Source organism: Prunus dulcis, chromosome 1, assembly GCF_902201215.1.
Source record: "Prunus dulcis chromosome 1, ALMONDv2, whole genome shotgun sequence".
Lineage (NCBI taxonomy): Eukaryota > Viridiplantae > Streptophyta > Magnoliopsida > Rosales > Rosaceae > Prunus > Prunus dulcis.
This window is the reverse complement of record NC_047650.1, coordinates 42258355-42282143: the sequence shown is the minus strand read 5'-3', so window position 1 is coordinate 42282143 and position 23789 is coordinate 42258355. Positions and strand designations below refer to the sequence as shown.

At 36.9% G+C, this 23789-nt stretch overlaps 2 protein-coding genes and 1 pseudogene across 2 annotated transcripts; 2 read left to right on the top strand and 1 right to left on the bottom strand.

The window, feature by feature from the left end:
- Nucleotides 1-5024: 5024 nt before the first annotated feature.
- LOC117616632 lies at nt 5025-5724 on the top strand (annotated as a pseudogene).
- Nucleotides 5725-8799: 3075 nt separating this feature from the next.
- LOC117614935 (mitogen-activated protein kinase kinase kinase 1-like) lies at nt 8800-15204 on the top strand. The gene is made up of 7 exons (XM_034343873.1): nt 8800-9928; nt 10534-10618; nt 11243-11305; nt 11706-11936; nt 12053-12112; nt 12995-13105; nt 13905-15204. The coding sequence occupies exons 1-7, from the start codon at nt 9030-9032 to the stop codon at nt 14142-14144; spliced, it is 1689 nt and encodes a 562-aa protein (XP_034199764.1). The 5' UTR covers nt 8800-9029; the 3' UTR covers nt 14145-15204.
- A 532-nt stretch (nt 15205-15736) lies between these two features.
- LOC117616828 (kinetochore protein NDC80 homolog) lies at nt 15737-20207 on the bottom strand. Its single transcript, XM_034346255.1, has 4 exons — nt 18992-20207; nt 18262-18508; nt 16400-16546; nt 15737-16295 (listed from the first exon to the last, which is right to left on the bottom strand). The coding sequence occupies exons 1-4, from the start codon at nt 20095-20097 to the stop codon at nt 16062-16064; spliced, it is 1734 nt and encodes a 577-aa protein (XP_034202146.1). The 5' UTR covers nt 20098-20207; the 3' UTR covers nt 15737-16061.
- Nucleotides 20208-23789: the final 3582 nt, after the last annotated feature.

The following is a 23789-nucleotide window of genomic DNA, read 5'->3' as shown; positions in this document are numbered from 1 at the left end:
ATTAAGTTTCTTTCCCATTCCCGTCTTCATAACCTTAATATTCAAATCGGTGAGATTAGATTATATTAGAACAGGTTCCCTGCTCCGCCCCAATATAAAAACACAAATAAAAATAATAGTTTGAACGAGAAAACCATCAGCGAGATTATATTATACTAGGTTAACAGACAATACAAAAAGAGAGGATTTAGGTTAGGGATTAGAATATCATCTCCGCCACACCCCGAATATTATACCCAATAATCTCCTTAGACCCGTCACATACCCAATTTGTATCCTTCATAATGCATTAGGATTGAAACCCCGCAAAGACCCTAACCTGTGGAGAGAATTGTCATTTTTAGTTGGATAGTTGTTGTCGCAATTTCTTATTGCATGGCTCTGTTTTCATCTCTAAAGGTTTGTTTTATTTATTTGTTTTTAATACTCACCAAGGGGGAAAATATTTTAAAAACCTCAAGTGCATGGAAAAACACGTGTTTTTCTATAAATTAAATTTAAAACCAACAAAAAAAAATTATTAGTGCACAAATATGCTTCCTGTATAGCTCGACTTGAACCCTGCCCAGAATTTGACAAACAAATTTAATGAAAAACTGAAGTACAGGTTGGAAAGTTTTCCCAAACTTGTTTCCTAAGCGCCTTGTACATTGGAACTATATAAACTGTCACGTTCCTTAATATTAATATTATTTCGACATTTTAAAAGTCAAATGTGTATAAGAAAAGACTTGGATTTTTGGACCTGCAGCTGTCCAAAGGAGATGATCATGAGAGACCACTGTCAGTGGAGACTAAAGACTCGTGCAATGGCAACAAAAGCTCTAGCCCTCCTCATGATAATTTATTTTATTTTATTTTGGTTTTTGGTAAACTCTAAAAAATTATATTTTATTTGTGTGGAATTTATGAATTGCTACGTTTGTTCCAGTGCACATGTCATAACCATTAAATTGCTGGGTTTTGAAGAATAATATTATATATTTTGGTTGAGTTGTTTTGTACACCTTCAAAGAGTCAATAGCTTTGTTTGGACATGGGGATTAGTACTCTAGTCATGATTTAAAAGGTCTGGCTTTTGATGCGGAAATCATTCTCCCCTTTGGCCACGTGAAATTAATTAATTTCATCACAATTGAGAATTGAGATGAGATTATATATTTTTGGCCTGAATTAATCCATTATTTTAAGAAAGTTGGAGTTTTGCTTGCAACCTTATTTAAGAAATATCCTTTTTAATTTAAATTTTGCTGTGCAAAAACGAAAGAAATAAATTACTTATTTTTGTGTGGATGTCTTAATTAATTTTCTCCAAACTCCAAGAGCCTCAAAGTCCAAGGCCTAAGTCTTTAGTTAACGTAATTATTATTATTCAGCGCCAAATCCAAAGCCGAGCCTATAGCCAGGCACATTAGCTCAACTCTCCAAACCAGCATGGATTTTTAATTATGCGGGTATTGCAGTAAGCCAGAAAATAGAACCGTGCATGCAATGCTTTCTGCAGAAAAGGCTCGGAATGATTTGGAGGCTAGGACAAAAACTCAGAGGCTTTCAATGTTTTTTTTCATGGCAGAGAGTGGAGAGAGAGTGGGTTTTGGTTCGGAAATTAGAGTGAGAGAAATTGATCCCAGATTGATGGCAAGTTGGAAATTCGAGTGAGAGAAATTAATTCTAGATTGATGGGATAATGATATAATTTTCTGTGTGAAAAGACATTTTTACGCATGCCAAGTATGACTTGTCCATGCCATGTTATCATTTTTAACAGAAAAGTTGACAGAAATGACGGTTTCTGAAACTTGAGGCATAATTAAAGTACCACGGTAATAATTTAACAATGTGTGGGACGAAAAGTAAAATTTGGGCTTAGTCCAGGGACTATTACTACTATTTTGCCTTATGTTTTAGTTATTATTTACTTAGTGAATATTAAAGGAAAAAAATTTTAAAAATTGAATTACTAATTATTACGTAATATAATTTATGAAGTTAATTAAAATATTTAATACTAATTATTCACTAAAAATATAATAATTAAAATGTAATTACTAATTGAACAAATTAAATAAGGCAAATATATTATTTAATTACTAAAATTAAAATTTTGATAAATTAATTCACCTAAATACCCTAAGTTTATATATATATATATATTTAATTACCTCTCCTGCAGAATTTGCCATATTAGACTTCTCCCGACGAAGTTTCGTCTGCAGAGGTAGCTTTCGTCGGGAGAACTCTAATCAGATAAATATTTGCCAGTATAGACTTGTGCCGATGAAATTTCGTCGGGAGGTGTTTGAGTTTTATTTTATTTTAAACAAATTTAAATATATAAAATTAATTTCTTCACTTTTATTTTTTTGGCCAACTTCTTTAATTTAATACTTAAGTTTTTATTAAAATAAAAAAATAATTAAAACAATATAATAACACAGAAAGATAAAAAAATACACTAACTTCATTTTCAGATAGAGGCTTGCGTATTAGCGATTTTCAAACCACAACATAAACCGAATTTCATTCAAATTTCAATTGAAAGGAGATGTCTTATCCTTTTTAATTTAAATTATGCTATGCAAAAACCAAAAAAATAAATTATTTATTTTCGTGTGAGTGCCTTAATTAATTTTCTCCAATGGCTAATTGTAGGGTTGGAATTTTCACCTGAAAAATCGACAAACCGGCCAACTCGATCTAATTTTTTGGCCTGAAAAATCGTAAATTTCGTTCTCGGTCAATTATGGGGTGGTTTTTTTGGCTCGACCTGACGCAGGAATCCTCTATATGTGGAATTAAATTCCTAATGAGAATTCCAATTCCTAATTAGTAAACACAGTCCTGATATCTTGGACCCCTGTAGTCCAAGAGATTTATGGTCACTCACCGTTGGATGTAAATTCAACGGTTCACTCATTTATGACTTGAATCGGGTAATAATCATTTATGTCATATTGCATTTATATATATCATTTTGAACCATTGGATTAATATCCAACGGTGGGTGACCACAATCTCTTGGACTCCTGTGGTCCAAGAGATCGGAACTGTTAGTAAACATATCATAGAAGTTGAAGGCATAAGGTTTGAAACCTCTAACCTCTTATATACTCAACCTCTTACCGCTACACCAACATGGTTCGTTGTTTGAAAATCATATCATTAATATGTTTAATCATTACCAATCAAATAGTATTTAAAAATATTGTATAGTTAGAGTTTACTAACATCACTCTAACACCACTACTTTAAATTTTAAACCCCAACCATCGTCTTATTCTAGGTAGCTTACTTGGAATATGAGTCAAGCATATTCGCAATCCCTGGGCAAAAAGGTAGTTGACTACTCAACCAAAAAAATACCGTCAAATGGGGCTTATATACGCACCTTTTCTCTCCTTCATCGTCGTCTATATATATCTCACATCTTCCCCTGTCAGCTGCTGCCTCCAACACCTCTAGATCTAGTGCACTATCACCATCTCCGCTGCTCAATCTCTCTCTCCATCTCTATCTCAGTCTTTTCGTTGCTGAACCGTGCCGATTGAAACCATCAGTTTGGCTGACAGTTGGCAAACATTGGAGGCTGCGTCGGTAGCGATTTCGTTTTTTACTATACTGGCGATGTCGTCAGTACATCGAAAGCTTAGAATCGGGTCGATAACGAACCGATTTTGCCCCTAGCTAATTGTGTCAAGCTCATGCTTTTAAATATCATATGCTTACCAATTTTCTTTCACATTGGCACCCCACTCACAATTTTGTCACTGTTTGAACTTCTTTAGTACGAGTGATAGTCTAAACTACAGAGAAGATGGATTTCTCACACACACGCACACAACTATAATGTCATAGGAGTTCGAACTTGAGTCCTGTGACTTGAAAGTCAAGGCATTTTTCCACTGGACTAGACCCGTTGGTGAACCATCTACATTTAAACACTATATTATTGTTGTATTTTTTTCGACGTGAGTGTTTGGGACAGTTTAAAACCTAATAAGTAAATGCGTGGAATTGGGCCAGATTAGTGGCCATTGCAGAGATGTGGGCATTTTGACTTAGGTTTAAATAGTAAACAGGCAAGCCAAGAGCAGATTTGTGAGAACATGCATGAATTCAGCTTTAGATAGATGAAATAGACCATAACTTAATAGTTTAGGTAAAGCATGAGAATTTTGTTTTGTATCAATATGACAGGATAGATGAGAGTGAACAACATGTAAAGATTCACCTGGAGGAACATATTGATTGTCTAAGGTAACATGTTAGGATCTCCTATAATGGGTGCTTTACCCTTTTTTCAATAAATTTTTTTTTTTATAGGACATTTTTTATTGAGAGGGGCGATAGTATACTAAACTCACACACACTTCAGGGATGCCAGGACTTGAATCTAGGACCTTTCCTGAGGTAATAAATACTTCAAACTACTACACTAATGGGTCCTTTGTTGCTTTACCTTTATCTAACATATTGTTGGGATTAAAAGAAGATGATGTCATGAAATAAAATAACACAGATTTGGCCCGAACCTAAAACCAGTATACAGACCCAAGCAACTAAAATTGGATTTAGGGATTGAATTCCAAATCCACACCCCAAACCATCCCTTATCCAAACATGCCCAAAAGTAATCAATTCAATAGCGGATGCATCTGTACATTTGTAAGTTCATTTATTTTTAGAAAAAAGATGTAATGGGTCGAATCGGAGGTGTGTATACCATTCCCATCCCCATTCCCGTTTAGCTTTTTTCCCCATTCCCATTATGATAAAATACCAAATCTCCTACGTTTAGAGTGGAATGTTCATTCCCCCCCTCCCATAATATTTGCTTGTATCAAAAATGAAAAATGAAAATCATATCCCCGCATTTAATTCTCATTCAAAATGTTATCTCCAAGAATTCATTAGGTTGCCCTATTGCTACTCTATATATAGCGTAGGCTATCCTCTTAAGAAAACTCGCAAATGCATAATTTTCTTGCCAGTTTGTATTGTTCATTTTATTTTCCCTGAGAGCTATGTCTAGAAAGAAGGTGAAACTAACCTACATCAGTAATTACTCGACTAGAGAAACAACATTCAAGAAAATGAACTAGGATCTGATGAAGAAAGTGTGTGAACTCAACAACCTCTATGATGTTCCAGTGTGTGCCCTAATTTATACCCTATCTGATACTCAACATGAGATTTCGCCATCCTCTCTCCAAGTGCAAGGCGTTCTTAAAAAAAATTAAGACCCTGCCGGAGATGGAACAGAGCAAAAAGATGGTGAATAGGGAGGAGAACAACTGAAGAAACAAAGGAAGGAGAAAAGGGAGAATGAGATGACAGTGGTGCTATTCTAGAGTTTGACTGGTAAGTCCCTTCACAGTTTGAACATGGTTTCTTTGAATGATTTGGGTTGGCTGATTGACCAAAGCTTGAAGGAGATTAGCGTCAAAATTAAGATTCTAAGTGAGGAGGAGGAGAACAAACAATTCCAATTAGAACCAACAGGACTGCTAGTGCCTGCAACAACATATATCATTGAATGGAGAGGCAGGCTTTCGAAACTAACAGTATAGAGACAATGCAGAGGCATCCATGGTTCATGGGCATGAAAAACCCACAAGATCAGCATATAGGGGTGAGGATTGGTGGCGGAGATGAGATGATTATGCCATTTTGGGTCAAAATCACATTAATGCTATTTGATCTAATAATGCCTTTTTCCCTTAAATTATTTAGTATTTGTTTCTAGGTAGTCTCTCTGCACTAGCCAAAAGTATAAATTGAATTCTTTGATAATTTTGAATTCATAATTCAGGGCGAAAGGTCATGAGTCACAAGGACTAATATAAATGCAAATAATTATATAAGGTTAATATGAATATGGAAGCGCAGTAACCACAAGAGATTAATCCAAATGTAGAGGAGTTCACCAGCAACAACAAGCCCACAAGATATACGCCAAATAGTGAAACATTGAAAAACCTAAAAAATAAATTTGATTGATTAAAACTATATTGGCATGTAGACCAATAGTCTAGGTTTGAACCCCCTTGGTACCTACCTTCTAAACTTTGGCACCACTATTTAATATTATGAGGGTAAAAGGGTATGAAACTTAGTATTAAATAAATGAAAACATTAAACAAAACCCACATTCTAAAGTTGGGTAGTTACCCTCTGAAGGAAGTTGCCCCACACGTGTAAAGAACTTTCAAGCCTAAGACATGGGAGTACGTGTGATTGTTGGGTCCAACACGTGAATATATGCAGTGGCGAAGCCAGAATTTCATGTGTATGGGGCCTCTTACAAATTATAAAGAATCAAAAATACGAACTCACAATACATACGAAAAATAGTATATATATATATATATATCACATATGTCAAGAATTATATTGCTTATTGGTTACAATCATAATTGTCCTTGACAAAGGGATAGACAATTACATTCCGAGCAAGAAAAATTGCAAGAGATAGACAAAGAGTAGCGATTTAGCAAATATCTTTAAAGCTTTTCCCCCCATTAAACCCAATAGAAAGAAAAAAATCAAAATTTCAAAAACTAAAAAAAACCTTAGGTCCCTTTATGCATTCATATCATACATGAAAAAATATTGACTAAGTATGAAAAATGGTTTTTCGGAATAATCATTTTCTCAATATAATTTTTGGCGGCTTTTATTCCTTACACATCAAGTAAGAAAACTTGATTTTATGGGATTTTAGTATGAAATATATATTGACTTATTGAGCCATCATTTTTAGCCTAAATCATATTTTGCACTAAAACCGATTTTCCATATTTTGATTTGGTGGGAATTTGATTTTCTAATATTTTTATTTGAATCTAAATATGGAGTACTTCCTTATTTACATTGTAAACTTAGAGTAATATTAAAATAAATGAAAGTAAAAGGACAAAAACATTTACTTAAATGTTGAAAATGGAAATAAGGTAATCTGTACACCTGGAGTGCACCACTACCAGTTGAGCAAAAGGACAATTTAAAGCACCTCCTTGTGTCTTAATAGGTCTACCACAACACATGTGGATATATATCAAAACGTAAAGTATTTGAAATAATATACATATAAAAATACGTAACAGTATATTATTTTTAAAATATAAAAACATTGAGTGGGGGCCTGGGACCACACTGGTCCCAGTGTGGCTCCGCCCCTGAATATATGCTCTAATACTATGAAAGAAGTTGAAGTTCCATCCCAAAATTACTTACAAATAGGGAAAACAGCTCAACTCCGTATAATCTCATGCTAGGTCTTTTAACAGTTCAATGTTGGACAATACTCTCAACATCCTCACCCCCTTACCCATTTTCCCTTTTTTTTTTTTTTTTAATATACTTTTTCATTTATGTTAATAAATCTAAAACAGAAAACACATAACATATGACAAATTATCCTCCACTTCATTAGGGAATGTCCTAAGTATGTATTACTACTTATAATTTTATTTCACATTCCAATTCATTGTCTGAAAACCCACTTTCATTTAAGGTAATGGTCGGACCCGTAAGTTGAAGGTAACAGTTGCCATGTATTGTGTACCAAAGTCTCTTCCTCCATTCTCTTCGATCTTCTTTGCCCTAATTTCTTCCCAAGCCAACGAAAGAACCCACCCCACCCAAAGATTATCTTTAACTGATTGGTTTAATTTGCATCCCTACCCTTATCTTGCTGCAAAGCTCTCATTGTTGTCACCGCATACTCAACTCTCGTGCAAAATTATCAATCGTTTCACATACCCAAATCACTTGACCATTTTTTCTTCTTGCTTTCTCCGGTGACTACCGACAATAATGTATGTTGTGCCCAAAGTGATACTATGTGCTAAAAGTAGTACTCTACCAAATTTTTGGATTGTTTTTACTGCCTCTCCCCCTCATTTTTACTAGTTTTTGTGGTTGCTATGCTAAAAGTGGTACATTACCAGATTTTGAATTGTTTTTACTGCATCTCACCAGTTTCTGCTATAGAACATTAGTGAAACTTTGTGCTCAACGTGACAGAATACCAATTTGAATTGTTTTGCTATATTCATCAATATCGTCATGTGATCATCAATTCACAGCCCTTAGAGCAGCTCCAGCGCTGCTATCAAACTGGGCAAAAGGCCCCCCTGGCAAGCCAAATGAGGCTCTAGCGTAGGAAATCCAACCCGGGCAAGGCATGGGACCCACCAGCCCGGATAAGCCCACATGCAGAAATTGACTGGGATGTTGCCCACGGGCTGTTGAAGTTAGCATGACGTCAGCAGCTGATTTTCAAATATGTTTTTTACTGTTGGACCCACCAGCCCACATTGCCCAATGGTTACAAGTCACGTGGCTTCTCCTGGAGCCTCAGATCAAAAAATCTTGCACAATCCAACTGTTGTCCAATTTTTGGCTAAAAAAATTGAAAACAATTATCAAAAAATTTTAAAAAAAATATCAAAACATTTTGGAAATTTTTTATATACATACCTACCAATATTATTCACTTTCCACACCAAATTTAATTTCAAAATTTTATCTTGATTTTTAGGTGAGAATTTTACGATAAATATTAACACTTGGAAATCGAAAATCTTATCCGAAAAGCTTATCAAAATCAATGGTTTAAGTATAAAAAATGAAAAATAAATTTAAGTAAATAGTAATTGTCTTAGACTTAACCTCATGGGTGGAACAACAAATGGCAAAACTTACCCTAAACTTAGCTCTTATGGATGGAGATGCTCCTATAACAAGATAGGCCTCCAAGGTGTGGCCAAGTGTCAACGTTTCAGCTCTTTGCCCGTTTCAACTTGTTCCAACTCTCTTTCTTTGTCTGTATACTGGATAGAAGTAGAACCTGGATAGAAGTAGAACCGCGTACAGCGCTGATGCTATGAGTCTGTATATCAATGTCCACTTGACACAAGCTAGAAGACCAAGCAACTGTCAAAAGCCACCCACCTGACTCACCACCAAGCTCCTCTTATTTGAAACTTCAAGCTCGAAACTAAGTAGCCAAACAGAGCAGCACCATGGACGCCAAGCAATCGAAACGCCCGAAACCGAAGCTCGATCGCCGAAACGCCATGAGAAACATAGACTACGACGCCTCAACCTCCTCCTCCTCCTCTTCTTCTCCTTCTTCTTCTTCCTTCGGCCATGGCTCCCCCTCTATCAGAACTCGCTCTCTGGACCACTCGCCTCTCTCTGACCACCAACCCAGCTTCCGCGTCAGAGGCATTGAGGGCGAATTCGACCTCATCTGCCGCAGCCTTGGGCTTTCCGGCCCCGAAGACTTCTCCATCCCAATCGCAGCCTGGGAGGCCCAGCGAGCTCGCTCTTCTTCCGCCCACTTCCCGCCTCGCTCTCGCCTCCGCCATGAAAGCCCTCATGAATTGCCAGACAGAGCGGAAAGCGGCGCCGTTTTGGAGAAATCCGAAGTTAGGGTTAGGCTCGACAATGAAATTAGCGCTTCGAATTCGGCGAAGTTTGGGGGAAATGCCAGAAAGGGTGGTGGTGGTGGAGGAATTAAAGGTCTGCGCCCGCCTCCGATTGTATTGAAATCTTTTTCTCCTCAAAACCATATTGGTGTAGCAAATTCGCCCATTCGTGTTGGTGATGTGAGGTATTCGGATGAAGAAGAGGACCTTGTAAATGAAGCAAATGGTGAGGGGGAAGTGATAGATGAAGCGAGTTTTGGAAAGGACAATGATTTGTCTGATGATTCTTTGTCATCTGGCTTATCTCCATCCAATAATCAAAATGAAAATGAAAGTGTTGGTTTTGATGCTACTTCTAGAGCAAAGCTGGAGCCAATCCATAGTATTTTTTCGCCAAACGGGAAATTCAGACGCAGTGTTTCGTCATCGTGGCAAAAGGGTCACCGTTTGGGAAGTGGTTCGTATGGAACTGTGTACGAAGGCTTTACTGAGTAAGCGATAGTTTCCTGCATCCCTTTACACAAAATATTTTTACTCCAAGTAAAACTTGTGCAAGTGTTGCTCAGTTTTTATTTATTTTTAATTTTAATTTTTTTAAAATTCTTATGCCTGTGTTATTAGTGATTAGCATTATGTTAAATTTGTCTGAATATACCTCAGTCTGAACAAGACTTTGAATGTTGAAAAGAAAAAGGGGAAAGAAAAGAAATAACTATACTTTGATAGGGGACTAGGAATCTGTTGAAGAGTTTAATGAATAGAAACGTGCGGCATTATCACTATAACCTTTTTTTTTTTTTTTCTCTTTTTTTTTTTTGTTTTTGTTTTTGTTTTTTTTTTTTCCCTTCCTCTTTTTGGTGCTAGGGAGATAATGACTACCACTTTCCTGAAAAATGGGACAACCATTCATGGTTATATGCTAATTCTATAGTTTCTCACATTACTGCTCATCCGTTTATGCATTTGTTGTTTCTTAATCATTCATGCATGTCCCTGAAAATATTGTTCCATAAAATTAACATGTTGGTCTTATATAACTTTTTAAGTTCTCACTCTATCTGTTTCTCTCATGCTTCATTTATATATTATCTTGCAGTGATGGATTCTTTTTTGCTGTAAAGGAGGTTTCTTTACTGGATCAAGGAAGCCATGGCAAGCAGAGCCTTATCCAACTTGAGCAGGTGTAAAGAAAGAGTCTTATTCTGATTTGTCCTAGTTTAATTACTAAATACTATCTTTTATTCTTTACTTTATTTTATTTATTCTATCTTGGCAAGCTGGGACTTGATATCTACTGGGACCTCATCTTGGGATGGGCATGGGGCGTTTCACAGTTGGGTTACATTTCTGCAACTCCCCTCTCCCTTCTTCAGAGCAAGCCCCCACTCTCTCTTGCAATCTCACCCCATGTATTTACCCCCTGCTACACCGTATGCTCTTTCCTTTTGAGTCTTGGACCAGATGTCTTGATCTTAAAATCAATTGAATATTAACCCAAATATCCAATGAAATGTTTTACATACACACACACACGTGTTTGTACAAAACCGTTCAGGTGTGGACAGACCATTTCAACAGCAGTTATTGGCCTCTGCCTTCCCCATCCCATGTCTGTTTCTGAATTTTAAGTTTTTAACCCGTTCCATCCTTCATAAATGGGTCCAAACCAAAGGCACATGTTAACGCTAAATGATTAAAGCTTTACACAGTTGTGTACATTTGTTTTCTCTTTTGTAGATGCTATTGTGGGCATTTTCCTGGATGCCTTAAAATTCTTTCTTCTAATACCCTGATTCTTGGTACAGGAGATTTATCTTTTGAGTCAGTTTGAACATGACAACATAGTTCAATATCTTGGCACAGACAAGGTATGCTACTTCCTTTCTTGGTTTTCATTTCTATTTAGATCTTTATGTAGTTGGAAGCATAACGTTTACTCATTATGTTTTTTCTTGACTCTTTTATGTCCTTTTGGGAATGAGGACGAGTTTTCATTTAACATTTTTTTTATACTGTAGTTAGTACATAGGCATTTCTATGTGCATGTGTGTACATATATTTGTAGAACTATAAAACAAACAATTAAAGAAATGCTAGACCAATGCGACTACCCAAGCTGCAATCATGTGACAAAATAGCTTTTAGACTCTCTTGTTTTGTACACTAATTGGTCAAATTAATTTATCATATATTTCAAGGTTAATTTAACATTCATTTATTGGACTCTCTTGTTTTGTACACTAATTGGTCAAATTAATATTATTTCAGGATGAAACTAAGCTCTATATCTTCCTTGAGCTTGTAACAAAAGGCTCACTCGCAAATCTCTATGAAAAGTATCTGTTGAGGGATTCTCAAGTCTCTGTGTTCACAAAGCAGATTTTGAGTGGGTTGACATATCTTCATGATCGTAACGTGATTCACAGGGATATCAAATGTGCTAATATATTGGTGGATGCGAGTGGATCTGTGAAACTTGCAGACTTTGGGTTAGCCAAGGTAGAATCTCTAATGCTCTCTCTCTCTCTCTCATAGAATTTGTATTTTATTTTAATAAAAAAATTCATAGAATTTCTAATGCTAGACCATTCTACTCTGGCCTTTTGTTTTCCTAGGCAACCAAATTCAATGATGTGAAATCCTGCAAAGGGACTGCTTATTGGATGGCCCCCGAGGTTTGCCTCCTCTCTTTACAGTAAATATCTTATAGAAACAGATACATTTCTCACTTCAGCTGAATAAAATGTTGATAAATCTGACCATCGCTACGTGTCCTGCCAAATACATTAAGTAGAGAAACAAATATGTATTGCCCTTTGTGCAGACTGTTTTCTCCTCATTTGCTGCTTCTTATATTTATAATATGTATATATGTAATCTTTTTCAACTTTTTTAGCCTTAGTTTCTTGGACCAAATTTTTATGTTTTTTATGATTCTGCAATCTCTCTATTTACTTTTTTTAAAATTTTTAAAAGAGAAGTTTTATTTCATAAAAAACCATACAAGGTGGACAAGTAATCCACCAATAACAGGAAGAAATAGTAAAACGAGTACAATCTCTCTACCACTTGTGCTTTTTGTTTCGTCGGATGTGTTAGATTTCGTTGAAAAAAAAAAAACAAGTGTTTTCTACAACTTCAACTTTCATCTTTTTATCTGGACAAGCAAAAAAGAAATTTTCGGTTAAACTATCTTTTGGTGCTTGCGATATGGTAACTTAGAGACAAGCAAAGGTAAAATTGGTATAAGATGCATTATGGATAAGAACATGAAGTAGGACAAATTTGTCTTTTACATTATTTTATGATTAGGCTCTTTTGAATTAAAATTAGTATTTATCTGTAATTGTTGCATTACTCTTTTACCTTAATCCACATCATTTGCCCGGTAAAAGAAACTTAATTCACATCTATTAATTTTATTTTATTTTATTTTGTTCTCTGATAAAGTTAATTTTCAGTTGCAATCCTATAATTGGGCATAGGTTAGTCCAAGCATGCTTGTCTGTATCATTGGTTTTGGGTTAACCCGTTAACCAGTAAGCTGTAAATTGTAGGTTGTTAATCAAAAGAATCGTGGCTATGGGCTTGCAGCTGACATATGGAGCCTTGGATGTGCTGTGTTAGAGATGTTAACCCGTCAGCCTCCATACTCTCACCTGGAAGGCGTATGTTCAATACTTCTGTATATAAAATGCTAAGCTTCTACCTTTTCTTAGGATAAGAAACAGCATACTCGTATTAAATAGAAAGAAAGAAAAGTTAGAAGAAAGATGAACATTTTGACAAAGTTCCCACATCCCCCACCTTATTTTCAGACATAGAATCCAACCCTGCTACCAGCCATCCCCACCATGTGATTTTATGCAGATCATCTTTACTTGCACTCAACCTCAGCACTGGACCTAACAACATTTTTCACTCTTCCATGCAACTAGATTACCATCAATGAAATCCTACCTCTGAAAGCTGCTAGTTTCACCAACTACTATAATCAGATCACAAAGAAGGCCTAATTTCCTTTTTCTTTTTTTTCTTTTTTTTTCCCCATGCCTAGAAAATTCCTTAATCGTGACCCCTTTTTCACCCCTTCTAAAACCTGAATCCAGAGGTTTCTTCTCAGCAATCAGTTAGTCTTTAGAAAGCCTTATAAAATTGATGACATAATGTTCTAATGCTAGTTGTGGGAAAGAGGAAGTGAAGGGAAGAGAGAAGAGAGAGGAAAAGTTACAAGGGGAAAATTAGGGTGAATATTCTTAATCAATTTGAAACATTAGAGAAGTCCAAGACATATGTTGAAATTATAAAATAACAACAAAAAATGTCGTACTGATTTGTTAAAATGGTATATTCTAAAAGAAAAAACAGAGTCAGTCATATGAAAGACATGATAGATCCCTTGATTATCCCTTGTGGAGTCGTTTTAGAAATCTGAGAAAAATCATATTCTTGTCTGTTGATTGGCAGATGCAAGCATTATTTCAGATTGGCAGGGGTGAACCTCCTCCAGTTCCTGATTCACTGTCAGCGGATGCACGAGATTTCATTTTCAAATGTTTACAAGTTAACCCTAATAATCGACCTACTGCAGCTCAGCTATTGAACCATCCCTTTGTTAAAAGGTCGCCCCAAACTTCCTCTGGCCCTGCTTCTCCTCATGCAACAGCTTACGTTCGTGAACACTTTCGCCAACCTTCAGTGCTATGATAAGGTAATATAGAAACTAATCTGGCAAGTTTACTACCCTTCTTACATGCTGACAGCCGTATCCATACATGTCAAGCCATATTAGAACATTAGATTCCACAAAAGTATTTTCGGGAGGAGGGGATATGCTTCCTATATGCTCATGAAGATGTGAGAATGGTCATTGATTTACGAATCAAAGGAAAGCATCTCCCGGTCCTGTTGTGTATCTCTGCATTGTAGCGACTTGCTTGGCCAGGAAAAAAAACAAAAAAACAAAAACAAACAAACTCATCTAAGGATCCGATGCCCACATTAGTATTGACTGAACTGGTTGGTCCAGATCTACTGCTGTTGATTTTCGTCTTATGCCAGCTTCTGTGATAATGAGACGGTTACTGAATAACATAATGCTTTAATTGGATGACAATGTTTGGCAAATAAATAATGTTTGAACGGGATTTATGCGGGGCAGTGAATGTTGCAAGCATATCAATGTTACTTGCAGAATATTTGGCCTGTGAATTTGTGAAAAATCAAAGTGGTGCTACAAGATTGTTACCTTGTTTGTGGAGGCGTTGAACGGCATCGAAACGAAACAAGGTCAAGCACATTTTCTTGTACATTATTGACTTGCTGTAAATTGATTTTTTATTTTATTTTACCAAGCAATAAAATTGTAGGTCCCATGTTAAGGAAAAGCATTTGGGAAAAAAAAAAAAAAAAATCAGAATGTAAATAGCGGTGTATAATGAGTAGGAGCGTGGGTGGTGAAGTTCATTCACCCTGGGAAGAAAGGCCTAGCCCAAGGAGATGCTTTTATGGCCGGGGAGGTTATCAAAGATGAGCATTGACAGCCAGGTGGGCCATAACCTGCTTCAATGGGTCACTGAAAGATGATATGGAATTTCCCTGTTAAAGGAGTTGGTAGAGAATGAGCAACACGGAGCTTCTATGTTGAGGGATTATGATGAGTGTGTTATATCCAACAGTACAATAATAACTCTATACTTGATTGGACGGCTATTAAATACCCCTCATTATGACCTCAATATTATCCTTCATTCTAGCCTTCCCGATACTTGCATTTTTGGGCCCAAGGGCTTAATCCCATGATTTGATTCTGGCCCATTTTAAAAAGGTGAACACTTGTTATGGGCAGGATTTGAAGTATGGACTTCAAAGGTTAACGTGCTCTTAGATTATGAGAGACTTTAATTTCGCTTCTTCGCTAATACACTTTATTTAACAATTATGACCACCAGGGTGCACAAAATTTTAGGGTTAAATTGATTTTAATTGCATGGCTAGTGGGGACAGCCCTAGCGTAGTTCTCTAATTTCCAATTTTTATTTTTTTTCCCTTCTGTTTTATAACTTTTCCCAATTGTCCTTGGACATAATTTCATTTCCTGGCCAAAAATTAAATTTTATTTAATATCTAAGCTAGGTAGGTATATAAACATTATCTTTCAAGTGTCAATAAAAGCTATTAATCTTGTTTCCCTTGTAATAAGAAAAGTGGACTTGACTAGTATATATTGATACTCCTATTGAAAGACTATGAATGACTTTTGTGCTGGACAAAGAGTATAAAAATTAAAAACTTAGCTCGAGAGGGCATCAGATTCAGCTCCAATATATGTTGACATGGTAAAGCTTTGTAAGATCCACAAATACCGCTACCATACAAACTCGGAATACCACAATCTCCTATTCAGTTGACAGCCTAAATCCGAATTGTAAATTGTGAACTATTTCCCCATCTGATTAGTTCCATTGATGAAAATAAGTTACAAAGATCACTAAATTAATTAAGATCGCAGTTTTTACCAATCAGATGATATCGCGGCGGTACTTTTACGAGCATATAAAATACCGGATAAACAGCAAGCAAGACAATGGCTCAAGACAGAGAAACAAATTGGAGCGTTGTTACCTATTGCTGGTTTGCATGAGACAGAAAACCAAATTGGGATTGCAAGGAACCTTTGTGAGCGTCAGATACCGCAACAGCAGTTTCTGAGACATCTCTCCTCATTTCTAAAATCTTAGACTGCACGTATTCTTTGTGCTTTGAGACCGAGTCAATAACAGTCATGAGTTCATAAGCGCACTTCTTCGTTTCTTCTTCAGTTTGTTTGATTGTCTCCTGCAATTTCAATTTGGAGGTCTACGAGAAAAATAAAATTTATTACGAGTTAAAGCTTGACAAATTTCCATTAACAAGTAAATTGAAACCTTAAATTTAATTGTCCAAGAAATAAGTAGCAATACCTTCAGAATCTCTTCTGCGTCTCTTTCCAAAATATCCAAGTTATGAGCCTCCATTTGAACATCGTCCATCATCTGTCTGGCTTCAATTGTACATCTGTAAGTGTAGTCGTGCGTATCTTTCTTCAACAAATTAAGTTGAGCTTCCACCTGATGGATAAATTATTCATGAGTAAAATATGAAATCAAAAAAACCCTTGCAAATACTATCTCTTTCCTCCAAACCACAGTGCAGCAAAACCAATTAGATTAACTGAGGTCATTTATCCCACAAGTTTCAAACGTTTAGCCATAAAAAATAAATAAATAAATAAATAATAAAAACCACAAGACGCTTCAAAAGTAAGGCTGGTTTCCAGAAGTTGCCAAAGGATCAATATTTGGAAATGGTCCTCCCTTTCCTCTATAAGAGAAATACCAACTTCCAGAAACCATTCTATCCAAGCCAATATCAACAAACTGAAGGCATTGCTTTTAAATAATATATAACCAGAAATTTCTGATAGTTGCCAATAGATGCATAAAACCCAGTGGCATCAGATTGCCCATAAGTACAAGAAATGTGACTTATTCTCCTAAATAATTTGTTTTCAATGCTAGTTTATGTCACAAATGCAAATAATCATAACAGTTACAGTGATTTTTTACTTGGTTAGACATACAACACTAATAAATCGGACTTCATTATGCTCAACTTGGTAGCAATAATTCAAGCTCAGAGCATAGCAATGCACTGGGGAGTAATATCAGTTTATAAAACTAATGTGTAACATCATAGCTGGACATAATAAGATGGAGAGATAACTTGTTCAACAAAAACATCAATCCTACGCCTAAAAACAACAGGATCCATCAGCAGAAACCCAGGGGCTAAAAAATTATCAAAAGAAAAGCAGCGGACCAGGGTTCAATTCCAACCACTCAACCATTTGATCATCTTTAAATTTCATAGAACAGCCTATGTTCTAAATGTTCATCAATATATACCTAATAATCGACAGGATGAAGTCTTATACATTACTAGAAGACACAAAATAAATTTGCTAAGGTAAAGAATTTGGTGCATAAAAACTTGTGTAGATACGGGCCAAAACAATAAAACCAGAAAGAAGCATCAAGACCAGTATGCAAAACAGAACTAAAACATAATGGTAAAGCTTGAACACAGCAGTGCCACCACGTTCATATTTACGTCATGCTGGGTTTGATTGAACTGAAACCAAACACACTGTTGAAACTTCTGAAACCAGATTGGTTCTGTCAAGTTCATGCTTATTGTAAACTCCTGAATCTATCTAGCCAATATGTGTCTGTGTGTACATACGTGCACGCTCATACCCCTGTGAAACTGAAATGTGGAAATTATTTGTGGATTAGTTTCTTTGAGCAGTGGAGAATTTTTTCATGGAAAGAAATAACGAAAAGGTTCATCATCAGACAGAATGATGTTACTACGTGGTTTTATGACAAGAACAACCAGGCCATGAAAGGTTACTTCTACATCAGTCCCGATCTCTTGGACCACAGGAGTCCAAGAGATTGTGGTCACCCACTGTTGGATATTAATCCAGTGGTTCAAAAAAGTGTCTTAAAAGGAGTGCAAGAATGAGTGAACCGTTGAATTTACATCCAACGGTGAGTGACCACAAATCTCTTGGACCCCTGTAGTCCAAGAGATCAGGACTGACTTCTACATACTTCTGGTATAGCGTGCACTCATGCAGTAATTGACTAAGTTTTGTACCCATGAGCACTTTTCAAATAACCTAACAAGAAAACGATAATACCCTACACTAATAAAGAACTCAGCCCTTTCCTATGTGGAAAAAATTAATCTGTATAAGGATTAGTGTTGATCCACTTACTTCGTCAATATGAGATTGAAGTGTCGCTATAAAATTTCTTTTTCCCTCAATTGTAGCAGAAAGTTCACTTGACTGTTGCTGAAGGGAAATCAACTCTTCCAGTTTTTCCACAGAGCTTTTCTTTATATCATCAGAGTAAGAGTTAAGTGCTGGCTTTAATGTTAATTTGTAGTCAATCCCCATCATATCAGCTGGTGTTGATCCCTTAGCATTCAATACATACTGAAAGCCATTACCAAGTTTCAACCTGCTACCACCAAAAAGAGAACGATTGCATACAACGATGAGTAAAATCGTCGAAATGGCACTGTCAACTGTCATTAGCCAGCAAGCAATTAAAACAAATAATCAAACAAACTTAGACTGCGTCTTTTTTGATTCATTCATAGTACCAATATAATTAAAACTTCAAGAAATAAGAACTGACATAAACAAACAAGGAAAAGAACAATAATTACTTATCTCAACTTAAAGCACTTAAAAAGCGGCTAAAACATGTGGCAATTCATGAAAACTATCTTGGATGTTTTAGTCAACCTAAAGAATATTTGTAAGGCATAGATGACCCACGAAAAGAGTAAGCAAACACCTTCAAACAAATCAATGCCCAAGGTAAAGTGCTTAATGGGTCCATGAACATCTAGATCAACTTATCATTTTCATGCATTATGCAACAAAAATTTCATAAATCAATTGGCAACACTAAAATCACATGATAAGGAGGACAAACCTCCTCATAGCCTGGTTGCATTCCATAGCCAAAGTCTCAAGCTCCTTAAACTTATGGCTAAGCATGGTATCAAGATCCCAAGCCTTCTCCTCCCACGCATTCCTCGCCAGCTCGGCTTCACCTATATCCCTCTCCACAGCCTGCAATTCCCTCTTCATTCTATCCACGTCCCTGGCATTGAAGGTCTGCAATTCCACCCTCTTCTTCAACTCCTCATTCTCCTCGCAAATCCTCCGAGTGTCCGCCACTTTGGCCTCCAACTCCTTCTCTTTTGCCTCCAAAACGGCCTCCAATTTCGCGACACTCTTTGCCAGACTCCCAATCATTTCATTGAACTTGTTCACATCCTGCTCCAACACACCCCTCTCCTTCTCCAGCGCCTCCCTCTTGGAAGGCCCGGACCTCATCTCCTCCATCTTCCCCTCCAGCTCCGCCGCGGTCGCCTCCAAAACCCTAATACTCTCCTCCGCATTCTCCCTCTCCGCCTCCAACTTCTCCAAGAACTGCCGATCCAACGCCTCCACGGAATCATCATCCCCGCTAATATAATACGAATAGCTCTCCAGCGCGTACGCAGACATGGCGTTGTTGTCGACGAAGGCGCCGGAATTGGAAGCGAGATGATCGTTGTAGAGCACAATCTGGAAGAGCCAGTGGATGACGGCGAGCAAAGTAGGCCACTGGTGGTGGTTGACGGTAGGGTTTCGGAGCACGGACTTGTTGGGCTTGAAGGGGCATTTGAGGAATTTGAGTATGACGGGGAGGTCGTCTTCGAGCTTGGGGTTAGGGTAGTCGAGGCGGGCGACGAGGAATTTTAAGGTTTCGGTGATTTCCTTGGCGGAGGGGATCGGGAATTTGAGGAAGATTTGCAGAGAGTGGGAGGCCAAGTAGGAATTGATGGAGGAGAGGGTGGCCTGCTGGAAGGAGCGGTCTTTGTAGAGGTCGAGGGCGTTGGAGGTGGGGCCCATCCCCACGGAGGAAGGGCGGCTACTTGCGAAACTGGCATCGGAGTCTCGGTGGCGGAAGTGGTCCAGCGGCGTTGCTGGCGGTGGCCGTGGGTTGAAGGACTCCTTTGGTCGCCGACCCCTTATTGAAGCTCTTCTCATTTTTCTCCTTTCTTTTGATTTGGAGCGTTTCTTTGTCTTCGCGCTTTCAATTTTGAAGTGCTTTTCCCGCTTGTGGGCAACCGTTATAATACAAAGAAATGTAGAGTCTAGTCTTGGTGGGTAACTTGGCAATGCATTCGGACCAATACATATTTTCTGAATTGACAAAAGCCATGAAATTGCAAAATTGGGCGGGGCTGAAATCAATAATATACCAAAGCTAAGAATTTTTAAATTGACATACGCTAGAAACCTAGGAAAATAAAAACTTGTTGGTGAATTGATTTGTTTATTGCAGTCTCTCCATTTGATAATGACGAAGGATTTTGTTTGGAAGTGGGGAAACAAAGATGAAGGGGACAAATATTTAAGGTGTTTTTGTGATGAAAATTGCACTGGGAGTATTATTAGGCTCAAAGATCACTTAGCTCAGACTCACAATAATATAAAGCCTTGTTCAACGGTTTCACCTGTCAAAAAAGAATGTGAGGAGTACTTTAAAAAAATTCAAGATGACCATGGAGAAGCAAAATGAATTACTTCATGAGCAAGGCCAATTTGGGAGTGAAACATCTAATGAAGATTTGAAATCTATGAATTATGAAATTGGCAGTGGGAATGAGAGTGGGAGTTGGAGTGTTGTTGGAGTGTTCCAACTCCAAGTGGTGAGAGTTTTTTAGCTCCTAGGCCTAGAAGACCAATTGACAGGTATGTGTGTCCTCACAAGCTCAACAAAGTACATTTAATTTCAAAGTAAAAAAAAAAGGAGGAAATAAAGGATGTCCATTTAAAGATCGAGCGTTGGTTATTCAATTGTGGAATTTCATTCAATGCCACAAATAGTTTGTTTTACTTCTCCACGATGGAAGCAATTTCCAATTATATGATCAGGGTTTAAACTCCTTACCATGCATGAGTTGAGCACTAAATAATTTGCGACGTGCAACAAATAGTTTGTGCCAAGTTACTATTACCTGGTGGGACAAAGCAATTTCCAATTATATGCATTCTAATTATATGATCAGGGTACAAATAGTTTGTGCCAAATTACTATTACCTGGTATCTTGGGGCAAGAACCTTTTTTATAGACTATTTGGGATTCGATGTGGGACTTTGTGCACATGGCCCAAAGGGCTAAAACATGTCCATGCGAAGAATGAGAGGGTCCGGTCAGATATGGTATAAAAAAATAAGAATTCATAGAAGAAACTTATGGAAAAAAGGAAGAAATTGTGGTCGACTCCATTTGCCGCCCATTGTATTGATTTGATATTGGTGAAGTTTGTTTATGAGCATACATTAGTGCTTACTTTGATAAGGCATTACACCGACAATAAGGAGATCATATGTCTAGCGGTGACAAGGTTTGCCACAAATTTTCTCACACTTTAAAGCATTTTTAAGGTTAAGCAATGTCTTATTTCTATATTTACCTCCTAAGAATAAACGAGTGAAGTGAGTTTTTTTTATTGTTTTTTATATTTTATGATTGTTTTTGTGTTTTGTGAATTTTGAATTGTGAATGATGAATGATCTTTGCATAAGACAATCATTGTGTTGGAATTCTATTTGAATTTAATAATCTTGTAGGCTATCTTTTTCTTTTTCAAAGTTTACCTATTGTTATTGAATGATATTTAGACATTTTGGATCGCCAAATTGATTGCCTATATTATGTATTATTTTTTATAGCTACAAGCTACTGCACAAGCTATTTGGATGAGGTTTGTACTATCAGACTTTGGGGAAGAGCAAGTAGAACCAACTAAATTGCTATATGATAATACTTCAGCTATTGCTATATCGAAGAATCCAGTTCATCATCACAAAACCAGACTTATCAATCGAAGCTTTTATTTCATTCGAGATGCACTTCAAGATGGTGAGATTGATCTACTATATTGCAAAACTGAAGAGCAACTTGCTGACATTTTTACCAAGCCTTTGGCAAGAGATTGTTTTGAATATCCGAGGAAAGCTCTAGGAGTCATTTCAGCACAATACTTAGAAGGGAGTGTTGGTTTATAAGTGTGATTGCTGAAATGTAATTAGAACAAAAAGAAGTTTCTATTCTTTGGTAGCTTTGGATCACAATCCAAATATGCAGCTGAAAATGTAATAGTCTTGTGCCACTTGTCTCTATCTCATAGGATAGTTAAATGAGTGGCTAGGATTGAATGATGTAAATGAGGAATATTCCATTCCTAACGGTTTTGTCAGAGCACAATATATGCATGACATATTGGAGCTGAGCTAATACATTCTTAGCTAGCTTCCTCTCCAATCTCTCTCTCTCTCTGAAATTCTATCCTCTTTCTTCTGCTCAATCTCTCTACATTTCTATAAGCCTTATTACACTGATGATTGAATATATATATATATATATATAAGATTATGCTCTGTATATGTTAATATTTATGGGAATAGGTTTTACTTATGTGGAATTTAAGTCTTAATAAGAGGACTTGCAATGATATATATATATATATATATTATACGATCTGAGGCTCGTGCTTTTGGTGGGGGTAGGAACTTGTCTATTACTTTGGATGTTACTTAGGAACAGTTGGGACCATCTTCTTCTCATGTTGATCATTTATGAATTTTCTCTGTTGGAATGGTCAGGGTTGTTCTTGACCCAACTTGGAATGGTCAGGGTTGTTCCCAACCCAGCTTTAAATAAGAACCTTTTGTGGGTAACAAGTAGATTTAAACCCTATGCGGTCTGTATTTTGGAAGCTAAAATGTCTTGTTTTGTTTTTTATATATGGTTTGCTTAGCTATAGGGTTTAACACGTTTGTATAGATCTCCTCTTCAAGACTAGTTGAATGGATGATTTAAGCTTGAAACAATCGTGATTGTTAACATGGATCATTTGCTCATGATTTGGGCATTCTTTGAATCAACAAATTCAATTCTTAGATTAAACGGGGATTGGTGATTTGTGGTTTGTGATTCGTGTTTCCAAACACCCTTGCTTTAATACGCTGCATCAGTTGGTATTGGAGCTTAGGTGCATCATGCTGTGAAGAAAGGGAAGTAGTGGAATGAGCCAAGGACGTGAACCTAATACAAATGATGTGTATGGAAGGGACGATATTGGATGCTTGGCACAACAAGTTGAGTTGCTTGCCTAAAAAATGGAAACAAATCCTTTTGGCGAGCAAGTTCAATGTGAAGAAATGAGACTGATCGAGAATCTAGATGTGCAGCGTCGAGATGCGGGTTCAAGAATTGACAACACGGAGAATTTCTAGATTGGCTTAATTCTGTCGAAGAGGTTTTGGAGTTTAAGGAGGTCCTAATATATAAGAAAGTTTTGCTTGTAGCAACAAGGTTTAGGGGTCGTGCCTCAACGTGATGGCAACAACTGAAAGCGACCTATATGCGAAAACAACAAGATTGAGATGTGTGGGAAAAAATGCAGAAGCACATGAGCTCAACCTTCATATCGCCCAACTACCAAAAATTAATTTATCAATAGTTGTAAAATTTGAGACAAAAGAAATGAACACTAACAGACTATACCACATAAACTTTATTAGTTGGCGGCTCGAAATAATCTTGTTGAGATAGATGAGCATATGTTGTTTTGGTATATTAGAGGCATGTGTCCTCAATTTCAGGATTAAGGTTTTTTGTGGTTGTCATTCTTTGCCCACTACGTGCGCTGTCAATTGGTATCAGAGC